The sequence below is a fragment of the Mus caroli genome, chromosome 8, assembly GCF_900094665.2.
Source record: "Mus caroli chromosome 8, CAROLI_EIJ_v1.1, whole genome shotgun sequence".
Taxonomy (NCBI): Eukaryota; Metazoa; Chordata; class Mammalia; order Rodentia; family Muridae; genus Mus; species Mus caroli.
In genome coordinates this window covers 74,638,241-74,648,203 of record NC_034577.1, presented here as the reverse complement: position 1 = coordinate 74,648,203, position 9,963 = coordinate 74,638,241, and the positions used below count along the sequence as shown (strand labels likewise).

Sequence of the window (9,963 nt, the reverse complement as noted above, 5' to 3'; positions counted from 1 at the left end):
AGACATAGAAATCTCATCTTCCTATACCTACACAAGAATTGCAATGCTGTCTGCCATCAAGGGCTGAGGTGCTCTGATGCCTCAGTGCATCTGAAAGCCACAACGCCTCTCACAGCCCAGGGCTGCAGAAGAGAGTGAAAGTGTAGAATTAAGTATCCTGTACACCAACCTGCACTAGGACCACCCATTTCTGCTTCCACCTCTGCTGCAGCTGTTGTCATACATGGATGGACAGAGAAGCCACCAAAGACCAGCATATGAAGAATAGTTCCTGTTTACCTGATTTCTATGTTGGTGGAGCCAAAGGTTCACAGCAACACCACAGCAGTATGAGGCCCAGGAGGGAACTTGCCAAAGCCAACACATCCTGAGGTGACTAAGCCAGGAACAGGGTACCTGACTGCTTCAGGTCCTCTGTCTGCTGCTCCGCTCTCAGTTTGTAAGAGTGGGAAACCAAACCAAACAACCAAAATCTCACTCGGCTGCTGCTGCTCATCTTCCAATTGTGGGAAAGACAGAGTCAAGATTCACCAGTGATAACATTAGTGACCAAATGAATATCGTGTCTCCAGTTATAAATTGTTATGGATGCGGTAAGATGGCCTCCAGACACCTGTATGAACTGAGTTAGTTTGAACTTTTGATTCCAAAGAACTTCTCTTGCTGTGGGGACAATTCTGTATTCTAGCTGAGCCCCAACTCTTAAATGGAGACATAGACTCCTCGAAAAGACAAACTTTAGATGGAATTAGAAATACTTTATTGAGTATATTTGCTGTGAATTGTGGTCAATAAATAAGATGAAATGGCAATATTTTCTTTGGTAGCTTTCTTTTTTAAAGTGTTTATCGATGTAAAGGGGTTTGGACTAATTTTTCCTTCCCACTAGTTTGAGCTGTAATTAGAATTATTTATACCCAGCTATACACTCCCACCTCTCCCCAAAGACCAGTTAAATACAGTACTTTATATAAGTATTATTTTGTCAGAATATTAGTGGATGCTATGCTCTTCTGTCTTTAAGACAGTAAGAATAAAAACTATGTGTATGTATTAGTTTTCCCTTTAAAAAAAATTTAAAGATGTTTCAAAACTCTCTACTGGAAATGATCTTGTAATGTAAATAAAGTGAACGGAGCTGTTCATTTGATTTCTTTGGTTGGTTTTATTCGTGGTCTCCCAGCATAGAAGCCCAATAATGTTCAGCATCTCTTCCTCCAAGTTGCTTATGTGGTGCAATCCACTGTCTGCCTGGACTTCATCAGCTCTTTTTTCAGCTGTTCAAAGCACACAAACATGATGACGTTCCAGGACCCGAGTCGCAGAAAAGAAGCCACAAACCTAGGAAGTACAGGGCACCGTCCTGTTAGCTGTTTGGAAGTCATAAAGCCGTGGCGATGGGCTGCTAAGTACGTCAATCATAAAATACAAGGAAGGAAGATCAAAGTACCCAGTGCCACCGCTGCTTATCTTTTCTCTGCGGACAATCAGGTTTCCTCTAGGTGTCTCTACTGCTTCAGACCGCCCAACCCCACAGAGCTGAAGCAATGGAGTTGCCAAGCAACACTTCCCTCCTTTGGAGGAGAAAGGAAACTTTTGTTCACTTTACTTCCTAAACAGGAAGCAGAGGGAAGAAGAAAAGTTCTCAGCCAGCAGGGACCACGTCCAGGTGGGGGAACCAGTATTGTTTTTCCCTTGGACGGCTCTTAAGAGACTCTCAGTGTCTGAATATAATTTAGTCAGTTCTGGGTTTAGGGAATTCCACTAAACTCCACAGAACGGCTTTTATACCAACGATTGCTCCAGAACACAAATGTGTTGACCGTTTCTTTGAGTAGATTTTTTAAAAGATAATTTTGTGTGTCTGTGTTTTCCCTGCACGCATGTCTGTGCACCATGTTCATGCCCGGGGCACAGGAAGGCCAGGGGATATCTGATCCTCTGGAACTGTTGTGTGGATGGTTGAAAGACACCATGTGAGTGTGGGAATCAGACCCAGGATATCTGGAAGAACAGCCAGTGCCTTTAATCACTGAGCCTTCTCCACAGCCCTGAGTAGATTATTCTTTAAAAGAAGCCTTCCCTGTGAAAAGTACCTTCCAACTTGCTTTGTTCTTATTGTTTGTTTTGTTTTAGTTTTGAGAGTGGGTCTTGCTATATAACTTAGGGTAGCCCTGTCTCCCCAGTGCTAGTACTACACATGCACTATCATAGTTCTCTTGATCCAGGTGTGTGTGTATGTGTCTGTGTGTGTGCAAAAAGATAGAAATAACATAAAAACTGACGTTTCAACCTTTTTTCACTATATAACTTGATAGCATTTCGTGCATGTACGATGTGTAGTAAGCCCCGAATTGAATGGCATTTTGTTTCCTCAGATTCTTCACTCATTAAACACTAGATCCCCACTGCCCCTGTCAGAGGTTAACTGTTCGTGTTCCTCTGCATAGCCTTCTTTTTGAGACAGGGTTTCTCCTGAGATATGGAGCTCAAATATTAGACCATCTGGCTGGCCAGTGAGTACCAGAGAACCCCATTTTCTGCCTCCCTAGCGCTGGGCTTGCAAGCATATGCCATCATGCCCAGCTTTTACATGGGCTCTGAAACTGAACTCCAGGTCTCACGTACATGCAGCAAGTGCTTTATAGACTGACCCTTCTGGTTTATTTTTTTGAGATAGGGTCTTGCTATGTGGCTCTGGCTGGTCTTGAACTCATGGCAGTCCTTGTGCCCTAGCCTCCCATGTTCTGCGATTACAAGTATGCGCCACCATAACAAACTTAGCCTGTTTAATTTAGTACCATTTGTCAAGCTTAACCCATATTAGAAAATATTTCTGGCAGGAGAGATGGCTCAGTGACTAAGAGCACTGACTGCTCTTCTGAAGGTTCTGAGTTCAAATCCCAACAGCCACATGGTGGCTCACAACCACCTGTAATGAGATCTGATGTCCTCTTCTGGGGTGTCTGAAGATAGTTACAGTGTACTTTAATATAATAAATAAATCTTAAAAAACAAACAAACAAAACAAAACTAAGAACTGTGGTGTCTTTTAAAAAGGAGAAAATATTTCAAAATTTGAAAAACAACATTTAAAAATTAAATTTGCAAAATACCAAATTATTAAGTGGTTGGTAATTTCTAAGTGGTCTGTCCATTTTAAGTTAATTTCTCACAGTGTATATTATTTGTATTAATGTATCATAAGAACAGTTAGAATTTTATATAATGTGCATGATACACTCATATTTTAATTTATAAATTATGGGGGATGGCTTTGCAGTTCAAAAGGTTACAAAGCATTACTATTTCATATTGTAATACTTGTTGAATATATTTTTAAAAACTAGGTCATATTATATTTTATTATGAGAGTGGTTTCCAATAGAATACACCAGCACTTTGTGGGAAAATGTCATCTATTTCCCAATAGTACTTTCAAAGTGAATGTAATCGTTACTCAAAGAACATTTTTTTGTGTTACATTTCCTGTGGTTTTGCTTTAATAGAAAAATTTTAAATTAGGTTGAGGGCATAAGACTCATTGCCTGGCATGTGCAAGGTCCTGGGTTTGAGTCCCCTCAAGTGCTACCAAAAAGAATTAATTAGCTTTTACTTTGTGGCATAATAGAATTGAAAACATTTATGAAAAGGCAAAGATAGAGTTGGAGGCCATTGCAGGGACCAGGCCTGGTAGGCTAAATGCCAGTTGTCTGGCTGAGACAGTGCCGCAGCACACACAGGTGCCTTAAACACAACTTTATAGATACAGAAGGACATATCCTACCCTTTGAAAAAGGCCGTCGGTCCTTCCTTGGTGTACATGGACATCGCACAGCTCGGTACGCTTGGGTACTGTCCTGGCAGAGAGTTGATGAATCTTGTTTTTACCACATCCACTGGAGAGGCCAGGAGTGTGGTGCAAAACCCGGCAACAAGAGCTGACAGTAAATGGCAGGGGACGTCATCTGAAAGTGAGCAACAGCAGAAGACTTTGAGGTGGATGTGGTTGTACTTACCTGTCAGATACTTGTAAACCTATGAGTAACAGGAAGTTAATATGATATATTAATAAGTTAATAACTATATTAACATATAAGAAGAAAGCATATGCTTGTGTAGAGAAACATGGCTGATGATGGTACAGCATCCATGTCTAATGATTACAGATCCATTTACAGATTTATTATTTTAGGCTAAGACTGTTTTCATTGTGCCTTGGACCTGATATAATGCCCGATACACAAGCCCTAACACCATTAGATGAATTCAAGTCATCAAAGGAGAATGTCCGTGTCTGTGAAAGCAGTTTGGATGTGATTTAGACGAAAGTAGTGATTAACTCTGCATGGAAGCTGCTCTTGACTGCCTCCTGATTCTGCAGTCCGAAGAGGAGAATCATAGTAGACGTTCACTTCTTGGTGTTAATGGAGAATATTGTGGCAATATTCTTTTGTATTTTTACACCAAAGCTGAAACAAAAACTTTGTTCCAACATAATTTTAGGCCTTTTTTCTTCCTAAAAGATTACATTTGTTAGGTGTGGTGGGATACACTTTTAACCCAGCACATGGTGATCAGCCTGGTCTATACACCAAGTTCCAGACCATAGGGCTATAATCTCTCTCTCTCTCTCTCTCTCTCTCTCTCTCTCTCTCTCTCTCTCTCTCACACACACACACACACACACACACACCCCATCTCACAAAAGAGAAGTCTACTTCAATTAAGCAATTCAAAGCAGCATGGTTTTAGAACTCGAAACCGAGACTGGAAAGGTGCAGACATGTTTGGTATAAAATGGGAAGTACCTGCCAGTATTTTGTTGTTTACAAGGGCCCCCTTCATGAGGTCATATGTTACCAGCTCTGTACAATTGATGATGACATTTCTCATTAGATTAGGGGTCGTCCCTGCAGAAAAACAAGACAGCATTTAATGAATGAGCTGCTGACTGGGTGTATGTGCCTTTTAAGCACCGTGGCTGTCCACTTGGCAGTTAGCTACCTTTCCAAAGTGTCGACAAGCTTTCTGTGGTGGCTATAACTCTGTAAGCATTGTAGGTCCCCGTGTAGCGGGGTTTGATTCCATGCAGATGGCTCTGGGCTTGCATTCTGACCTTCACGACCTCTGTAGGCTGCCCAATGAACACTGCCACACCTCCAGTCATTAAGCCGGCTGAGATCTTGTTTCCAAGAGAGGCAGGTGCTATCCAGGAAGAATAAAAAGATGGTTAAGAAAAGAAAAACCAAGAGCCTCCCTACCAAGCATCACATACATTTAAAATTTTTGTGGCTAATTTTGTGGTGTGTGTGTGTGTGTGTGTGTGTGTGTGTGTGTGTGTGTGTGTGNGGGGGAGTACTGTAGTCATGGAAACAGAATCTTTGAGGGTAGGGCTTAAGAACCTTGACTTCTGCAAAGCTCTATGCTGACAGATGATTAGTCAGAAGAGGGCATCAGATTCCTTAGGGCTGGAAATACTCTCTTTGTGTGTGTGTGTGTGTGTGTGTGTGTGTGTGTGTGTGTGTGTGTGCGTGTGGTGGGTGGTAGGTGCACACAGGACAAACTCTGCCCATGCTACTTCAGGAACATTATTTTGGGTTTTTGAGATAGGGACTCTTGCTGATGGGCAGCTTGCCTAGAAGACTGGCCTAGCTGGACACCATTCCCTGGTGCTATCACACCTGGATTTCAGGCAGTGGTGAGAGTTCTAGGACTCAGGTCCCTGGGCTTGCGGGGCAGGCGCTTTACTGACAATCTTCTCCCTATCTCTAGTATGTTTACATTGTGTTCTTTCTTCTTCCCTGATGCTCCATCAGATGCTGGTGGGTTTTGGAAGCTGTACCAACTCACAACAGACTAGGAAACTTCAGTTAGCCTAGGTTTTTATTTTTCTCCTCTAAGATGAAGAATCCCAAGGAAAAAGGCAGGGGTGGGGGATGTCTATTAAATAGCAGCTTGGTCCCTTCTGAAATTTAGCTTTGTCTTTTCCTGTGTTTAGCTGTCATTTTAGTATTTCCCAAATGGGAGGAGACACCTGGTCACCAGTGAAGCTAGGTTTCCCCTTATTGATGATGATGTTGATTATTGAACTTAGTGGCCCTAAGGAAAACCCAGTGGGTAACTGCCTTAATGCAAGACATCAAACAATGTTCCAAAGAGACCAAAAACATAAGACAGAGAAGCCTTTGTCTTAAAAATTTGGGGAAAAACAAAGTCTGTTGACGAAGACAGACATCATTTAATAAAACTTCAGTGAATCCTGAAAGTCAATACTCATTCTATAGTGACTATAGTTAAGGTTCAGGAATGTTCACTCATTCAGGCCTTCCTTTGTCTGTCTACTTCTGCCTCCAGTCTACAAAACAGGGAAAGCATCAACATCATGCTCACTGGGTGGAGCTCAGGCTGGTAAAGCTCTCAGCACACAGAGAACACACCAAGCTGGTAGCAGCTTTCTTTCCCACCAAATTTAACCAGTGGTGTGTTTTAAAGTACTCTGATTGGCACCCTGATTCTTCTTCCGTGTATACCACAATCATTTCTGACATGATTTCTTATATACATTTTTTTTACTGCTGTCAATGTAATCCTTTGAAGTATAAATGTGTGTATCACACTTGCTTAACTTGTTTTAACTTAACTGAAGATTGAACCCAAGGCCAAGCGTTCTACCACTGAGTTCTATGCCTAGCTATTTATTTACTTACTTGAGACAGAATCTTTCTAGGTGGCTCAGGCCGGCCTTGAACTCTTGATCTTTGTGTTTCTATCTTCCTAGTTCTAAGATTCCAGGTAGGTGCTAACCACACCTGATGGCCTGCTTAGCCTATTTGCAGTGACTTCGAGATGGGCAGAATGCAAACTCCTTAGCATGAGCTGCAAGGCCCTTTGTAACCAGTTCCTGTTTTTTCTGGACTCACCTGTCCCTTCTCATCAATGTGGCCCTTTTCTGTCTGCTCTGCATGTCAGCTCCTCACTCAGAGTTTGTACCTAGTCTTCACTTGGCTGGAAAGGACTTCCCTCACCACTTTGCTCCTGGCCCTCAAAGTCTCCTACTGCTTTCTCAAGAGTCAATGCAGATATCAACTCTTCACGAGTCTTGAATGATCATGCCTCTTCACTGTGCCCATTCTGTGGTAGCTTGCAACACAGCATATGTCATGGTTGTGTAGTCAGCTGAACTGGAGGCTCCTGTCTAGAGTGGCAACTTTCATTGGCCAACCGAGCACAGGACAGTTCAACAAAGCTTACTAGATCAACTGAAGAAGCAGAATGTAGAATGAGGAACACTCACAGAATATATCTGATTACTGTGGAGCCTGATATAACTGGTGACTGATTAAAGAATTTGCAGAAAGTCACCCAGATGGGCCACTCTAGGTTTATCTGCTCTTGCTAACCTTTAACATCAGACCTTTGCTCTGTGAGGATGTGTTTTACTTAGACACCCACGCAGACTCCGGGAGCGTGGTTGTCTCTTTCTGACTTTGCACAAAGCTCTCTAAGCTTCTCTGGGACTGTGCTGTTTGGGAAAGTCTACATTGAGCGTTGCTTTATAGCCCACCCGCATTGTCCATGAAGAAACACAAACTTTCCTCACTGTCCAGTTGGTTTTCACAGATATAAACAGGTGAAGAACTGGTATGCATATCTCCTTACTTTCTCTCCCCGAAGAGAAGTACTCTTGGACCGAGTCGTAGAGGCCAATCCTGAGTGAGGCAAAGCTGATTTGCCTCTGAATGCCCGCAGGCAGACCGCTGTACAGCTTCGGCAATCCTTCTGTTTTTGCCAGGGTGGTGATGGTCCCTAGGACACCTTTATACCTAATGGTACTGGAAGCCTGGCCTTCACCTTGGATCTGGAAATCAGAAAAGTGTGGGTCACAGAGAAGTGGCTGTCCATTAAGGAAAGGGGCTCCCACCTGACAGGGGGACTAAAAAAAACTGGTGTATACCCTAGGTAAGACTCTTTTTTATAAATTCCCTTTCTCAACACCTCTCTTGCATACTACTCCATATTCTCATCTCTCCCTCTGTCTCTGTCTATCTATCTATCTATCTATCTATCTATCTATCTATCTATCTATCTATCTATCTATCATGTATCCACCTCAGAGGTGGAGCTTGCTACAATGCAGGCTCCAAAGACCTAAACAAGGTACCCAGGAAATCTCCAGAGCCCCTAAAAGCAGGATAGGACAGTACACCCCCCAGCGCGCCCCAAATCAAAGAAAGGTAAAAGCGCCAGGCCTGTACACTCTGAGGGGTTTGAATTATTATTATTTAGCCCCCATCTGCTCAGGACACCATTGCCTTATGAAGGATTTGGCAGAGGCCACTGTTAACCCGCGGCTCTTCAGCCAATCCAAGGGTCCCATTTCCTTCCTAATAGCACCCATTCCCAAGACAGAGTCACCCTGAGGAAGAGTGGTTAAACCGTAGCACACATCACAGGGATGCCCACAGCAGTCCTGCTTGGAGAAGCCTCATCATTGTCACTAACTCTACCTGAAGGCGGACTTTGGCAGTGTCCAGCGGGAAGGTGATGATATCTGCCAGGCAAGCTGAAACTCCGGCTGAGAAGATCTTGACCCCCATGGTGGGTTGCACTTCGGAAGTTGTCGGGCTCACCATCCTGGCTCGGTGGGCAGAGAGGTGTGAGTACAAGACCAAAAGGACTCAGCCCTGAAGACAACAGTGGCACTGTTGCCTGATGCGGGTACGAAACCCGCGACTTCGGACTCCTGGAACAGCCACCTGGGCTAGGTAGTGCCAGTGCAGAGGCGGCGCTGTGGAGCAGCTCAAAGGTGAGCTTCCCTTCCTCTCTCTCGGGCAGGGAGGACCCGTTAAGCCCAGATTGCCTGGCACTTCTGCGCCCTGACCTGGGAGATCTATATAGCCCGATTGCTGGAGGAGGGACTTGGGGAAGTGGCTGAGCCGGCCCAGGTCTCCAAAGAGCTGCTAGTGGGACTTGGCAGGGGCGTGCCTTGGGTGCGCAAGCCTTCCAGCCGCGCGTCACTCCCAAAGTCCTGGCCAGCACCTCTGATTTGGCACCAGTTCCTGATGATGCCCAGAGGACACACAGAGGGGCTTCACACACCCCCTCCCCGTCCCCGCAACGTGGTGCCTTTTGTCACTCTTCAACCGCGGAGCCTCGACCAGGGCGCAGAGCAGGGGCTGGCTCCCTTGAATAAGCGCGATCTGATCTCCTCCTGATTTTGCTGAAAAGTTAGTTCCACAGCTAGAATAGCTGTAGGATGAACGTCCCAGTCCTGGGCCCCCTTCCCATGCATCTACTTAGCTACCGATTCTTCTCCTTTCAATTCTGAATGTCCCTTTCTTTACATTCCTTTTCAAATGTCACCTTCAGATTCGGGTGCCTGGATGGGGTGGGGATGAGGATGTGGGAGCGGGAGGGAATCCTTGCAAAAACTAATAACGCTCTAAACTTTTTCGAGAAAGTGAGTGCATGTGTGGTCACTTTTAGTTGGGAGAGATCAACTAAGCTCATATCATTGCTAGCAAGCCTGTGGATCTCTGCAGGGAATGCCAGCCCTTGCTCCTTTGAATAGTTCTTAGCAGGAGCCCTGGAAGGGAACAGAGGGTTGGTTGGCTGCAGGTGCAACCAAGCCATCTGACCAGCTTCGTGACCCTGAGAAAGTCCTCTAGCTTTGTGACTGTGCCAAATATAGTCCCAGATTTGAACTCCTGCTATCCCTAGTGCCAGTTCAGACATTGTAAGGTGGGTTTGTTGGTGGGGGGAATTTTTTCTTACTTCTATCTTTGAGCAAAGATTTGTATTTGAAAAGCTTTAAAAAATACTACGTAAGAAATGGCGAGAAAGAGAGCAGCTGGAGCCGATGCCTGTTCTCTGCATCCTCCCTGGTTGGCCAGGTTCTGCTACTCAGCGTGGTCCCAGGAGAGTGAAGGAGGTGGGACTCATCTCCGGGAGTGGGGCATG

The 9,963-nt window shown here is 44.5% G+C and overlaps 1 protein-coding gene across 1 annotated transcript; it reads right to left on the bottom strand.

Annotated features, from left to right (window-relative positions):
* Positions 1–1,145: 1,145 nt before the first annotated feature.
* Positions 1,146–8,872, bottom strand: Ucp1 (uncoupling protein 1). The gene is made up of 6 exons (XM_021170845.1): positions 8,511–8,872; positions 7,663–7,861; positions 5,008–5,208; positions 4,812–4,913; positions 3,788–3,968; positions 1,146–1,341 (listed from the first exon to the last, which is right to left on the bottom strand). The coding sequence occupies exons 1-6, from the start codon at positions 8,634–8,636 to the stop codon at positions 1,227–1,229; spliced, it is 924 nt and encodes a 307-aa protein (XP_021026504.1). The 5' UTR covers positions 8,637–8,872; the 3' UTR covers positions 1,146–1,226.
* Between the last annotated feature and the right edge of the window lie 1,091 nt (positions 8,873–9,963).

What these genes read in the sequence shown, in the direction of transcription:
- Ucp1 (XM_021170845.1), bottom strand. Translation starts at nt 8,636, where the DNA reads ATGGTGAGCCCGACAACTTCCGAAGTGCAACCCACCATGGGGGTCAAG. An exon ending in CTTGTCGACACTTTGGAAAG is followed by an intron (nt 4,914 to 5,007) that starts GTAGCTAACTGC and finishes GTTTTTCTGCAG; the next exon opens with GGACGACCCCTAATCTAATG. An exon ending in CCGACGGCCTTTTTCAAAGG is followed by an intron (nt 1,342 to 3,787) that starts GTAGGATATGTC and finishes TGTACTTCCTAG; the next exon opens with GTTTGTGGCTTCTTTTCTGC.